Below are 14,949 nucleotides of genomic sequence, written 5' to 3' on the forward strand. Positions count from 1 at the left end.
CTGAAGCTAAAATGGTGAACCCAGAATCTCTGGTTAGTGGTCCTATATCAATAAACTTGGCCCATCCAGCTTTATTTTCCTTTCATGTTGATCCCACACTCTTAATATACATTTCCAGCCCTGGCCAGTTTGTTCAGTGGTTAGAGTCTTGGCCCATGCACTGAAGGGTCACAGGTTCAATTCCAGGTCAAGGGCACAAACCTGGGTTGCAGGTTTGATCCCTGATCCCGGACAGGCACGTGCAGGAGGTAACCAATCGATGTTTCTCTCACATCACTGTTTCTCTCTCTCTCTCCACCTCCCTCCCGGGCTTCCACTTTCTCTAAAAATCAATGGAAAAAATATCCTTGGTTGAAGATTAACAAAAAATAAAATACACTTCCATATATATTCCCTAGTTTTCAGTCTATATAAATAAAAAATATCATGCATTTCTTTTCGTGTGTATCACACCTCCCAATGAGTCACTCTTTATACCCTTTGGGGACTGCTTGGAGTTTAATCTAATTGTAGGGGTAGCAGCCAATAAGGTTGGTGGGGGTAGGTCCTTGAAATCAGCAGTACCTTGCTAGCAAGTACCTCAAGGGAGACCAATATGATTCTTCAGGAAAAACAAACAAACAAACAACTCCCTCAGGCAGGGGTAGAAGATGCTTCTACTGGCAAAGAAAACTCTGTCATTTAGGGACTTGAGGTTCAGCTTCATTAGAATTTGACCATATGTTCCAATTCCAATATTCAAGATCCCATTTCTTCCCAATAGATGCCTCAACTTTAACAAAAGAGACCCTGCAGGGATGGTAATTCAATTTGTGTTGTAATTCAGGCATTTGCAGGATTAGACTTCAGATTTGGTTTGCAGAAATCTTAGCCCTGTACCTACAGGAAATGCCACCCCCCCCCCCCCCCCCCCCCCCCCTTATAGAAGCTTTTAGGTGCTATATTCAGACCCTGAACTGGAAATTTTAAATCCCTGTGCTCATGACTTGTTTTCTCCAAGTTTTCTAGCAAAGTTAGTAGTAATCATCCAACTAACCCACTCCATTATATTATTCCTCGTTTTGACCAAAATGTGCTAAGGTAGCAAATGCTTGGCCACCCAGTCTTGTCTTCTATAGATACTTTATTACAGCTATCTCAAGCTAAACTTGAGTAACTCCTTTGCCATTTCATGCCAGTGACTACCAGTGTCCCCTTTACCAATGGCAATAGAGCTATTAGTGCCTTTAAAACTCAGAACTGATTCAGAGAACACAACTTCAGGGTCTGTTCCTTAGGAACTATTCTTGGTACCAATCTCTATATCAGTCAGGGTTCAACAATGGAAGCAGGTCCAGTAGGATTTTTTTATATATATCCATGTCTGATGTTGGAGCTTGAAGTCTACAGAACAGGTAGCTAGAAAAGAAATTTGGATATAAAATAAGGGGAGATCAGGAGCAGCTAGAACCCATAAGCACAAGATTGAACCCTACAACAGGTTGAAACAAGTATTCATTCTATTGCCTTTGACCTTTGTGACAAGCATATCCTATAGAGCCTGGAGTGTTTCATCATGGAAATGCGCACCTGGCCCAAGAGTTAGAGAAGCTGATTTTGAAGGCAGAACAATTGTACGTCTGCCAATGACATATGTGCATTATAAAATGGTTCCTGCCTCCGTTTTGCCTTCTAAATCTCACAAGAGTATCTCTTGTAACCACTCCTAACTAGAAATATAATGGAAAGAGAATTCTGTAAAATGTAGTTCAGGTGGCCAAGGTGACATAAAACAAGGCCACTGAACATGTGTGCACAGAGCTTAAAAACATAAAGCAAAATCTACAGAACTAGATGGAGAAAAATACAAATCCCCAACAATAAGTAAAGATTTGTTTTAATGCTAGTTTACTGGTAATTGATAAAACAAATGTGCCAAAAAAATCAATAAGGCTGGAGAAAATTTGAACAATCTTCTGACATTATCAAATAACCTGACCTAGTTGGCATTTCTAGAACATTGCACCACCAATCTATAGAATACACATTTTTTTAAAGGGCAGATTAAAATATTCAGTAAGATAGATATGCTGGGCTACAAACAAATCTCAATGAATTTTAAAAGGTTGAAATTATGCACAGTATATATCTCTCTATATAAAACCCTAATATGCAAATAGACTGAACGGTGGAACAACCGAACAACTGGTTGCTATGACGTGCGTTGACCACCAGGGGGCGCGCACGAAACATGGCGGGATGGTGGAGCAGGTGAGCAGGGGTGCCAGATCAAGGTGGGGTGCTGGTCACAGTCATCGGGGTGAGCCTCTAGTGGTTACTGAAATTTCTTTGCTCCAATGCGCCACGGTCCTGCCTGGTGTTCATACCTGCTGCCAGCGCCAACCCCACTCCCACCTGCAGCTGGTGCTGGAGCCACTGCTTGCACCTGCTGCCAGTGGCTGGTGCTGACCCTGATGGCTCAGTGCCGTCAGTGGGTGCGAGTGGTGGCTGCCAGCCCCAATTGCCCCTGAAGGCTTCTTCACCTCCCCCTGCTCCTGAGGGGTGATCGGGGCAGCAGCTGCTACTTGCACCTGCTGATGGCGCCGGCTCCACTAGCACCCACTGCTGACGCTGGCCCCAATCCCTCTGCGCTGTCAGTGGGTGTAAGTGGGGCCAGTGCTGTCAGCGTATGGGAGTGGTGGCAGCAGGAACAGGGCTGCAGGCAGACAGGGGACCAGGGCCACAGTGGGAGGGGCCAGGCACGGGCACAGAGGATGGGCCGAGACCCACCCCTGTGCCTACCACAACTTCACGGCCCACAGTTCATTTCAAGGTGCACAAATTTGTGCACTGGGCCCCTAGTTTTTTCATAATAGAATTAAATTAGAAACCAGAAGCAATAAATTTTCTAGAAAATCTCCAAATATTTGGAAATTAAGCAGCACTAAGAACAGGGTCAGGAAGAAATCACAGGAAGTTAGAAAATATTCCAAATGGAATGATAATGAAAACAATGCTGTGAAATGAATATGTCCCCTCAGATTTCATATGTCAAAATCCTAACCCCCAGTATGATGATATTAGGAGGTGTGGCCTCTGGGAGGTAACTAGGGCATGAGGGTCAGCCCTCATGAATGGGATTAGTGCCCTTCTTAGAAGACACATGAAGGCTTGCTGTCTCACTCTGCTGTCTGCCATGTGAGAACACAAGGAGCAGGCAACCACCTCCAGGTACCGGATCTGCGGCACCTTAATCTTGGATTTCCAAACCTCCAGAATGTGAGAAGTAAATGTTTGTTTTTTTAAGCTGCCCAGTCTAAGACATTCTGTTATAGCAGCCTGATCTAAGACACACAACATATGAAAACTTGTGGGATGCAGTTAAAGAAATCTTTAGAGGAAAATGTATAGCTTAAATGCTTTTATTAGAAAGCAAAAGTATAAAATCCATAATCAAAGCTTCCACCTTATGAAGTAGAGAAAGAAGAGCAAATAAAATCCACATAAGTCAAAGGAAAAAAATAATAAAGACGAGAACAGAAATCAATAAAGTAGAAATAAAACTTTAAAGAAAATCAACAGAGCCAAAAGTTGGTTTTTGAAAATACTAATTAAATCAATAACACCTAACTAGACTGATCAAGAAAAAAATCTTAGAAAACACAGATTATAAATAAATGAAGGCAAGGACATTACTACAGATCATAAAGACACCCAACAGTCATTAGAGACTATTATAACAATATTAGTGGCCTGGTGCACGGATTTTTACACATTGAAAGGAAAATAATTAGAAGAAATATTTTAATATTGCTATTTGCCCCTTCTCTGTAATGAAAGTGTTAGAGCTGCTGCTGGTTTCCACCTGTGGGGTGATTGGCAGGGCAATCAGGCCCTGCTCCCACCCGCCTTGGCCTGGTGCTGCCCACTCACCTGCTCCACCATCCCGCCAGGCTCTCGTTGGGGCCCATCGGGGCCAGCAGTGCCTCCACTGCTGCCGGATGCCAGCACCACATCGCCAACGCTCGCCGTGTTCCGTGCCGCCCCCTGGTGGTCAGCACACGTCATAGTGAACAGTGGAAGGGGAAATTTGCATATTAGGCTTTTATTATATAGGATTATATGCATAAATTTGACATCGTAACAGAAATGGATAAATTCTTTGGAAAAAACACCCTGCCAAAACTGATGTAAGAATGCATAGAAAATGAAAATAGCCTTCTATCTATTAAATAAATTGAATTCATAATTTAAAATCTTCCCACAAAAAAGACTCCAGGCCCACATGTTTTTACTGGTGAATTATACAGACATTTAAAAAAGGAAAACATTGATCTCACCCAAACCTTTTCAGAAAATGTATAAAGAGATAACACTTCCTAACTTGTATGATTAGCTCAGCATACTAATCAGAGAAGATAAGAGAAAGTTATAATTCTGTATCTCTCATAAATACAGATACAAAAATCTGCAACAAAATATTAGTAAATAAAGCCCAGCAATATTTAAGAAGGTAATACATCATGACAAAGAGTTGATGCAACATTTGAAACCAATCTTTGGAGTTCAATACATTAACACAATAAAGGAGAGAAGTGATAATCATATCAAAAAAATGTAGAAAAAGTATGTGACAAAATTCAACACCAATTTATGATAACAACTCTCAGAAAATTAGAAATAGAAGATAACTTGTCATCGCTTCTTGGCCTTTTGGCTAAGATCAAATGTAGAAGATAATCTTTCAGTCTGGTAAAAGACATTTATGGAGAGGCCACAGCTAAAATTATACTTAATGGTGACATTTGTATGTCACTAGAACAAAGGAAGGATGCCTAGCATATTACCGAATGGCCATCCTTGCCAGTGCAATATAGCAAGGGGAAAGAACAAGAAATAAAAGGCAAGATGGAACGGGGATGCAGGGACACACGCCAGGTCCAGGGCATAGCTGCTGTGGTCTCCACTGTCCCTGCGGCTGCCAATGAGGGATGTGTGTGTGGCAGGATTCCTTTTATTTGAAGTTCTTCAGTATCTATTAAAAGTGATTTACTTTGCTTTCTGGCCTCTCATCACACCCCCCTCTGTTCAAGGCCTGACCCCCACACGCAGGCACTTGAGACTTTGTGTGGTTGGAGGACCGAGGCAGACTCTCTGGTCAGGATGTTTGAATGTCTTCAGGAAAAGAACTCGCACTGGGGAGTCTTGTTCATTTGGGAAATGGTATGATATTTATTGATTGTGTTTATTGCCAATGTTTATATCCAATTCTAAGGTTTCTGAAAACAATTCTTGTCTTTGCTGCTCAGAAAATGTTTACTGAAGACACCAATTCACTAAAAGCACTGAAATGTGCAACCTCTGTGCTGTGTGACAGTGCAGAGCCACTCTTCCTACTGTGGACTGCTAGGCCAGCTGGGAGCTGGTGTTGGCCTGGTTGAAGGCGGGCAAGGGGAGCAGATTCAGCATCGTCACTGAATTTGGATAGGACTCTGATGATTTGTTCACTTTAATAAAGACAGATTTTGATTTAAAAAAAAAAGAAGAAGGAAGAAATAAAAGGCATACTGATAGGATAAAAGAAGTGAAATTGTCTTTGTTCACAAGTGACAAGATTTTTTTTATGTAAAAAAACTAATGAATCTACCAAAATATCCTATTGGAATCAATATGTAAAGGAGCAAAGCTGCAAAATATAAGGCCAATATATAAACTAACAATTGGAAAGTAAAAATTAAAATACGTCGTATACAGTGCCATAAAATAGTTAAGAATAACTTTATTAGTAGTTTAAAAATACAAGACCTTTATACTGAAATCTATAAAATATTGCCAAGAGAAATTAAACAAGACCTAAATAAATGGAGAGCTGTATTTGTGTTCTTGGATTGTAAGACTCAATATTCCTAAGATATCAATTCTCCCCAAATTGCTCTATAGGAGTCAGTGCAGTCCCAACCAACTCCAGCAAGCTATTCTGTATGAATTAACAAACTGCTTCTAAAATGTATATGAAAATGCTGAAGTTCTAGAAAAAACAAAATAATCATGTCAAACAATACCTAAGTTGGAGAACTGACATTACTTTATTTCAAAGTTAATATAAATCTATGGTGATCAAGTGAGTGTTGAACTGGTATATTAATGGAACAAATCAGAGAAGACATACATATATAGTCAATTGACTTTTACAAAGGTGGCAACATAATTGAAACAAAGAAAGGATTGTTCCAAAGGATCTCCCCCATGTAATTCAGTGGGGAAAATGAAGCCTGGTGCTCGAGCCATCTACTTGTATGAAGCAAATGAACTCACATCCCTAACTTACACTATGTATAAAAATTAGTTTGACATGAATTGTAGCCTAAAAGTAAAAGCCATAACTATGAAACTTCTGGAAGAAAGCATGAGAGAATATCTTTGTGACCTTGGGGTAGACAAAGAATAGGCAGGGCACAGAAAATTCTAATCATAAAAGGAAAAACGAATGCTCTCCAGTTCCATACATGCTGAAGAAAAATACCACATGATCTCACTCATTTATGGATAATAAAGACCATTATAAACTGATGAACAAAAATAGATACAGAGGCAGAGCAGCATGGAACAGACTGTCAAACTATTTTAAGAAACACATTTTTAATTAATTAAGTAATTAATTAGTTAATTTATTGTTAATCCTTATCCGAGGATCTTTTTCCATTGAGTTTTAGAGAGAAGGTGTGGGGGGGGGGGGGGGGAGAGAAAAGGAGACATATGTAATACTCTTTGTAATACTTTAAGCAATAAAACAAAATTAAAAAAAAGAAAAAACTAAAAAAAATTGGTCTTTATCAAAATTAAAAACTGCTTTTCAAATGACAACATTAAGAAAATGAAAAGGCAAATCACAAATTTGGATAAGACATTCACAATATGTACATCTGATAAAGGATTCATTTCCAGAATATATAAACTCCTATAATTCAATAAGGAAAAGCAAATAGCTCAAGAAAAAAATGAAGACACTTCACAAAAGAAGGTATATATGAAGAATCCATAAACACATGAAAAAAATTATCTGCATCAATAGCCATCATGGAAATGCAATTAAAACTACAATGAGATACTAGTTTATATCCACTATAACAGCAATTTTCAACTGGTGTGCTGCCACAAGAATTTTTAAACATGCAGTATCTGACCTCTGTTCCCTTAGATTGTCAAATAAAAAAGTGACAAGAGCCAACACAACAATAGCTGTCCAGTGTGAATGAATCAAAATTACCTATTTTTTGTAAGATCCACAAAAAATATGTTTTTGGGTATTCCACGGAATTTTAGTAATTACTCTATGTGCACCATGAGATGAAAAAGGTTGAAAATCACTGCACTATAATAACTAATATTAAAAAGACTGATAAGTCTAATTGGTCAGCATGTAAAGCAACTTGGGTTCTCATGTATTGCTGGTGGGATCATGAAATGGCACCACTATTTTGAAAAACTCTTAGGCAATTTTAAGTATAATTAAACACCTACCGTAGGACCCAAAACCCCACTTCTAGGTATTTACTCAAAGGAAATAGAAACATGCATCCTCAAAAATGCTTATGTGAAAATGTAACACCTTTATTCATAACAATCCAAATACCCATCAACAAGTGAATGGATATGGTCATACAATGGAATACTAGTCAACAACAAGAACAAGAATAAGAATGACAACTGTAGCAACAAGAAAAAGGAACAAACCTTGGATACATGCAAGAAAATGAATGAATCTCAAAATCTCTGAGCAAAAGAAACAGATACAAAAATGTACATATTGTATGATTCAATTTATATGAAGTTCTAAATCTGGCAGAAGGAAGCTTTGGTGATGGAAATTAGATCATTGGTTGTCTGGAGTGGGAGTGAGGATTAATTGCAAACGGGCACGAAAGACTTTCTGGGGTGATGGAAAAGTTCTGTACCTTAATTATGGTGTGCATTTGTAAAAACTCTTACACTTAGTTATACTTTTGAATTCTGTGCTTTTTATTGTATGCAGGTTATACTAAAAACTATACTAAAATTATACCAAAAAATTCCAGTGCTATTGGTGATGACTTAGAGTGTTTGCTGGTACCTTGAATAGATGAAGACCCCTGCCTCATCACCATACACAAATTAACCATGTTCTCCTTGGGCTGGAGGCAGCTGTAATGGGTAATCTAGTTTCTTTCTTACCACAAAGCACTTAAATAATGGTAGAAAAATGAATATGTTTTCTTTTCCTAAAAGCAAACAAAAATAATATGCACACAAAAAGCCTCCTTTAACAACTTGTTCAATGACAAAATTCTCACCATGGCAAAAAGTTCTGCTTCAGGTGTAACTTGAGTCTCTCATGCTGCATCCTACTAGTACTTTCTTTTGTTTCTTGGTAAATTGGAGTTTTCCCAGGTCTGGACATGAGTTTCTTCTTTGATAGTACAAAGCTATCTTGAGCAGAGTTTTAGGGCTGGAGTTGTTGGTAATGATGCAGGTAGCCATTGGTCTAGCTGTGCCACAGTACTCTTCTGTGGCTTGCCTAGTGAAGATCCTTGAAGAATTTGGTGAGACAGTCCTGGGGCCCGTGACCCTGGTGTACTCCCAAGTACCTTGAATACATTGACACTGACTTTCCTTTCCTTCCATATAGGAAATGCTCAAGGATGAGGTGCGGACGCTCACTTACCGGAACTCCATGTACCACAACAAGCACGTGTTCAAGGACAAAGTGGTGCTGGACGTCGGGAGTGGTACCGGGATCCTTTCCATGTTTGCTGCCAAAGCAGGGGCCAAGAAGGTGTTTGGGGTGAGCATGCCACCCCCCACCCGCCTCGCGGTGGCCTCGGCCCTTCCTAGTAGTACAAACCCTACTCCACCTCTCTGCTGAGGTCACACACTCAAGGGAAAAATCAAGTGTGCCCCTCAGGAGGCAGGACAGTCTCCATGGCTCCCCATCACCCGGGCATCGCTCCTTGCCCTGGTGACTGCTGACATTTGCAGAGGATTTTTGACTTTTCAGAAACCATTTCAGTGTCATCAGCACCTCACAATGCTTGAGAGGCAGTGCAGCATGATTACACGTGTGAGCTCTGGCCTGAACCTCTGCTCTTCTACTCATGAGATGTGTGACCGTGGGCAATTCACTTCTCTGTACCTCAGTTTCCCCAATGTATAAAATGGACATGAAAATAGTATCTTGCCCATGGGGTCATTGTGAGGCGTGAAAAGTTTAATACATATGTAAGGAGCTTAGAACAGAACCAGCATAGGACAGATGCTCAGTGTTTATTAGGATAGTCGGGATAGGACCCTAGGAGATAACAACAAGAAAACCCCTTGCTTTGTCCTTTAAAGGGCAACCTGGTAGATCTAATTCTGCTGCTCTGGCTGCTGCAGCCTCTCTGGCTAGAGGTGGAGGCTGACCCTCCGGGAACCTCCTAGCATTCCTCTGTGAAAAAGACAGATCCGTGCTGCTGGCTGACATTGAAAAAACGCAGTGGGTCTAGAAGTGGAAAATTGGAATTAATCTTAATCAAAATTCAAGTTACAATAAAAAACTCACAGCCTATGCACAGGCGGCCCCTTTGCAGAGGCTCCCGGGCAGCTGGGCAGGTTTCAGTGGGGCCTGATTCTCTGAGCATTTCGCTGGGTCATGAGAGCCTGTCCGGAGAACCCCAGGCTCCTGGGTTGAGTAGGACCCTCCAAATCCACTTGGCCACCCCCTTCAGCAGGAACACGCCTGCTGGGAAAGCACTGGCCGGGAAAGCACTTGGTCCTTAGCTGTAGAGGGTCTTCTGGACCTTGGCCAACCCCCTTCAGCAGGAACAGAATTCCTCCTTCACGCCTGGCCCAGAAAGCACTTGGTCCTTAGCTGTAGAGGGTCTTCTGGAAACGTGGACCAGAAAAGCTATAATGCACTCAGCTGAGGCATGTGGTTAGGGTACGGGGCCAATCTGATGCCCAAGGTCAAGTCCTGTCATCATCACAGGTACTGCCCTCCCCACCTTTCGGCTTCCCTTGACAAGGCCCCGCTCACCAGGGTGGAGGCCTCCTGCCCGTGGCAGACTCCACTGCCAAGGAGCTCACACCGCCTCAGAGCGGTGAGACTGCATGCTGACCCCGGAGCGCCTCCTCGCAGTGCTGACAGTTAAGCCCTGATTCAGCCCCAGTCTCTGCTAGACACGGGGGAGCGGAGGGCTGCACAGGGAGAGGCAGGGCCACCTGTCACCGCCTTCCAAGTCGACTGGGGCTTCCAAGTTGGCAGGGGCTCCGGCCAAGGAGCTGTCAGGAAGGTCCCACCAGGCGCCTTCCAGCTGTGGTGACTGGTCCCAACCTGGCTGCCTCCCGCTCTTCTGCTATAACAGCTCTTTTATAAACAGCTCCGCCACAGTTAGCCGGGCTTCTTTCAGGCTGGCTCATTTCACAGTTCAGTTTCTCCTGTGCCAGGCTCCCCCTTCCACCCACAGCTCTTCTCCAGTAGGGAAGCTGGGATGGCAGGAAAGAGGGAAGAGAGAGAGGGAGAGAGCTAGGGAGGGAGAGAGGAAATTGACAGAGACAGCAGATGGAGACAGTGAAACTGGGAGACAGATGTGAGAGAAATGGAGAGAGAGACAGAAGGATGGAAAGACTCACAGAAAAGCTACAGGACTGGGAGAGGGACTAACAAAAAGGAGAAAGAAAAGAAACTAGAAAACAAATGAAAATGGGGGAAATGAAGAGAGACTAAAGAAAAGAGAGGGGGGGAAGTAAAGGTAGAGGTAAGAAAAATAAAAAGTGGAAAGAATATGAGTGCAGCCTCCTACGTCCCATGTGTGTTTCATCCTCCCTTTGACCATGTGAGCAGGACCTGTGACTTAGTGAGGAAACCAAGATACAGCTAGAAAGCGGCAGAGGCCACATATAAATCCAGGCTGTCTGGTTCCAGGTCCCATGTTCTCCAAGGCTAAGCTCAGTACCCTCTTGCAGGCGGGATGAAAATGTGGTGAGGTGAGGGAAAGGAGGAGAGAAGCAGTCCTGCAGGCAACAGGACTGTGGCCACGGAGCCTGGTAGCTCAGGAAAGGCCAGTCCTCTGGGGTCTGAGCTTGGCTAGGGTCTGCCTCCTCTACCAGAGTTTCCCTCTTTTGACCCTGTAGGTGCCCTCACCTTACCTCAGGCTTTGAGGAGGCTGCCAGCAACCCCTCAGTGGCCCTATGCAAATGCCCAAGGCCCTGGGGCAGTCTGAGGTGGGGCCTGAGTGTAAAGGTGAGGTGATCCAGAACTCAGCAGTCTGGTCTCTGTGAGGGGCGGCTAAAGAGGTGAGAACAGCTCTTGGCAGCTGCCCCTCTGTTTCCAGCGCCTCAGGACCCTCCCTGGCATGCCCAGGGCCTCTAACCCCCAGGCTGGGGTTTGATCTCCTGCATTCCCACAATGGCCTTCTCTCAGCTGATGGTCAACTACCAACTACTCCCTCAAATACCTTGGCCCTCTGCTCAGATTTTGGGAGTATGGAAAGACTTTTAGATTAAAAAGAATCAGAAGAGGAGAGAGTTAACTTGTGTGTGTGGGGGGGGGTTGGGGGTGGGGGAAGGGATGGGGGGGATCTTAAGACTGGCCCCAAGGCCCTGACTTGGCATTTTCCAGATATTCCCTATCCTGGAATGTTCCAAGTTTAACCAGTGAGGGCTGGGGGTTGGGGGTGGCGGGAAGATAACATCGAGGGAGGCTCACAGCACCTCTGGTCAGTCCTACACGCTATCCCAGGAGGACAGTGGCTGTGCCACCTCATCCAATGCTTTCCTGGTCAGGAGAGTGAGGTCTGCCAGCACCTCCCGAATCTCTCAACTTAGACACGGGCCTCCATTGTGAAGGCACCCCATAAGTTGGGAGGGCTGCATTGTAGTTTTTAATCTGCCACAGATTAGCAGTGACAGCTGTGGGCATGTTACTGCACCCCTGTAGGTCTCAGCTTCTCCGTTCCTTAACTTGGTGCTGGTTGTATTTTTGATGCATTGCTCCTTTGTTCTGTGTCTTTCTAGATTGAATGCTCCAGTATTTCTGACTACTCAGAGAAGATCATTAAGGCCAACCACTTGGACAACAGTAAGACATACCTCCATGTGTTTTCCCATGGATAGAAGGGGCTTTTATTTCCTCACTTGGGTGGCATAAGAAAAGAGTACAGAGCACTTGGCTTTGGGGAGAAGGAGCCCAGCTGTGGTCATGGGGTTCTGAGGTTCCCAATCTCTGCCATGTCGGCCAAGGCACGTTTGTCCCAGCTCAACTTCTTACGAGCCCAGCCTGTGGCTAAATTCTTGGTTGCCATGCCCTCTGCTTGGCCCCAGCTATAGGCAGTCTATTGAATTTTGAAAAATGGCAGCTATTCCTCCTTCTCCTCTTCTCTCTCTACAACACCCAGCCCCCATCTCTCTCCATCACCCATTCAGTGGAGTGGATGTGGTCTTCTACTACCACCGACCCTGCTGCTGATGGGGCTGCCTTAGCAATTGGTTGTCCATGGAAGCAAGACCTTCTCCAAGCTGGAGTCTGATTATAGAAGTGTATTCCTTTCCTTCCTTTCCCTACTCCTTTCCCATGCATCACAGCATTCTCCAGTCCCTTCCCTCTGGAGCACATCTTCTACACACTCATGCCCCCAAATGCCCCTGATTAGAAGGTGTCCTGTATCTTTTATCAGTTATCTGTCAGCAGAAGGAGATCTAGTTGCCAGGCTCCATGTTGAGCTGGGCAGATCATGTAGGGTTCACAAACTAGGAAAACAAGTTTCTAAGGATGATGAGGCCTTTTGAGAATTTTAAACAAAGGAAAAGCATTCTCTATAGAGAATGGATTGGGAGTCCTCAGCACACAGATTTTATTTAAAGCTACACAATGAGGTCACTTAGGGATGGAGGAGGAAAGAAATGGGCCAAAGACAAGGCTCTTGGGCATTTCAACGTTTGGAGATCAAGCAGAGAAGAAGGGGCCAGCAGAGAGGCAGAGAAGATACATTAGGTGCGGTTGGTGGACATTCAGGAGAGAGGAGTACCATGAAACCAAGGGAAAGAGGAAGTGGTCAACTGTCTCTTAGGGGAGGCTAAGAGATCCAGTAAGATAAGAACAGAGAAGTGGCCACTGAATTAGGCTACATGGAGGTTACTGGTGCTCTTGCAAGAGCAGACTAAGTGTAGGGAAAAGGACCGAAGTCCACTTAGAGTAGGTTAGGGAGAGACTGTGATGTGAGGACTACAAATAAGTCTTCTTGCTGTAATGGGGAACTGACAAATGGAACAGGAGCTACAAGGAAATGTGGGATCAAGGAAGTGAGTTGTTTTTTTAAGGACAGGAGATATGAAAACATGTGTGTGATTCAATGGTCCAGTAAAAAGGGAGAACAAAATTGCAGACACAGGAAAGAGTAAATTCAGGAGCAAGGTCCTGGAGAAGGTAAGAGGGCCTGGGATGCAAAGCACAGATGGAGGGTTGACCTTTCTCTTGGAGTAGAGACAGTTTAACCACAGTAACAGAGGGAAAGGGGGTAGTGTGGGTCCAAATGGAAGTGGGCCGATGGTGGGAAACCTTTGCTTTGTTGCTTCTATTTTCTCAATGAAGAATGAGACAGTCATTGGTGGAAAAGACCAGAAGGGGAGAGGTGTAAGTGTTTTGGGAGATGAGAAGGAATAGAATGGTCTTTTAGAGGGAGGGAGGGAAAAGCAAACACCATGGGTAGTGGGGATGGCTGGGGGCCGGCAGCCTTGTTAGAGGTGTGTGGACGTAGCTATGCAGTGAGCTCAGTGTTCCTGCTGCGCTCAGCAGCCTGGGTGCAGTGGAGGGGACAGCTGCTTGAGTGGGGGCCCTGCTGGGAGGACACAACAGGGGGAGGGAGGAACCAGAGTTACAACAATAATGAGCCTTGAAATCTGCGCTGGGTGAACAAGGAGGTGAGAAAGTGAATGGGGTACAGGTGGGTGACTGCTAGTGAAAAGGCTAGGGGTGGTGTGTGAGAAACACTTATGGGGCCATGAGCAGAGCCAACATCCAGAGGCCTCTTTTCAGCCTGAGTAGAGGAAGTGTTGCTCAGATAAACCGACCTAGGGCTTGCCATTCAATACCCCCGACCTAGGGCTGGTCATTCAACCTGTCTTGGTTCAGTTAGGGGCCAGATCTCTTCTGTACACGTCTCAGGGAAGTACTTGAGCTGGGTAGCAGGGACAGAGGTGACCTCCCTACTGGCCTACTAAAGATGGCAAAAGGAAATGGTGAATTTTCTCTGCAAAGGTGATGCAACCTGGCATCCGCGTGTTTTCACCTGACCTCCCTCTCCCCGGCTCTGTGAAGTAGGACAGGTGGTTTCCCATTTGACAGATGTGGAGACTGAGGACAGGAGACGTGGGGCAGAGCCTTTGGTTTCAGCTCTCATTCTTGTACTCTTTCCTAAAGTTGATATAGAAGCTCAGTGAGTGCCTGCCAATTCTGAAAATTAAAATTAATATAGATGTAGAGATGGATTTCCTGTCAGGGTTATTGAGTCTCAGCCCTGGGCTCTGAGGGGCCTTCAAAGAACATTTAACAATTCCCCTACTCTGCCCAGGTTTCACTTGCACAGGGATTCCTGCCCTTTGAGGGTCTGCCCAGCCTCTTACTCTTCACCTGTCTCTATTGCCGCCACCTCTTGGAGTCTGGAACTGTAGCCTCTGGGCTCACCTCCTTGCACTGGCTGGCAGAGGGCCACTGCCCTGCACCGTTGGTAGCAGAGTGTGGGGTGGGAGGGACTAGCAGAAGCTGAGAGATCCCTCAACTTTGGGAGGAGAGCGGTCTGGCTCTGAAACTTGCCAAGAAAAGAACTGCTCATCCCCTAACCACCCCTTCTGGTTCACACTTCATGGTCCCCACCTCCCTTCCCTGCCTCAGACTCCTATAACTTTTAAAATTCCCCTCCCCTTCCTTTTTCTCTTCTTTCTTGTAGCCTGAAAAACATT

At 44.3% G+C, this 14,949-nt stretch overlaps 1 protein-coding gene across 4 annotated transcripts in view; it reads left to right on the forward strand.

The window, feature by feature from the left end:
* PRMT8 (protein arginine methyltransferase 8) overlaps window positions 1-14,949 on the forward strand; it is a 91,842-nt gene that overhangs the window by 39,899 nt on the left and 36,994 nt on the right. For all 4 annotated transcript variants that reach the window (XM_005876999.2, XM_014548357.1, XM_005877002.2 and 1 more), the window contains 2 exons: window positions 8,645-8,800; window positions 12,010-12,073. In XM_005876999.2, the coding sequence (XP_005877061.1) occupies window positions 8,645-8,800; window positions 12,010-12,073 (220 nt within the window). The remainder of the gene's footprint in view (window positions 1-8,644; window positions 8,801-12,009; window positions 12,074-14,949) is intronic.

The sequence above is a fragment of the Myotis brandtii genome, unplaced genomic scaffold (genome assembly GCF_000412655.1).
Source record: "Myotis brandtii unplaced genomic scaffold, ASM41265v1 scaffold504, whole genome shotgun sequence".
NCBI classification, from domain to species: domain Eukaryota; kingdom Metazoa; phylum Chordata; class Mammalia; order Chiroptera; family Vespertilionidae; genus Myotis; species Myotis brandtii.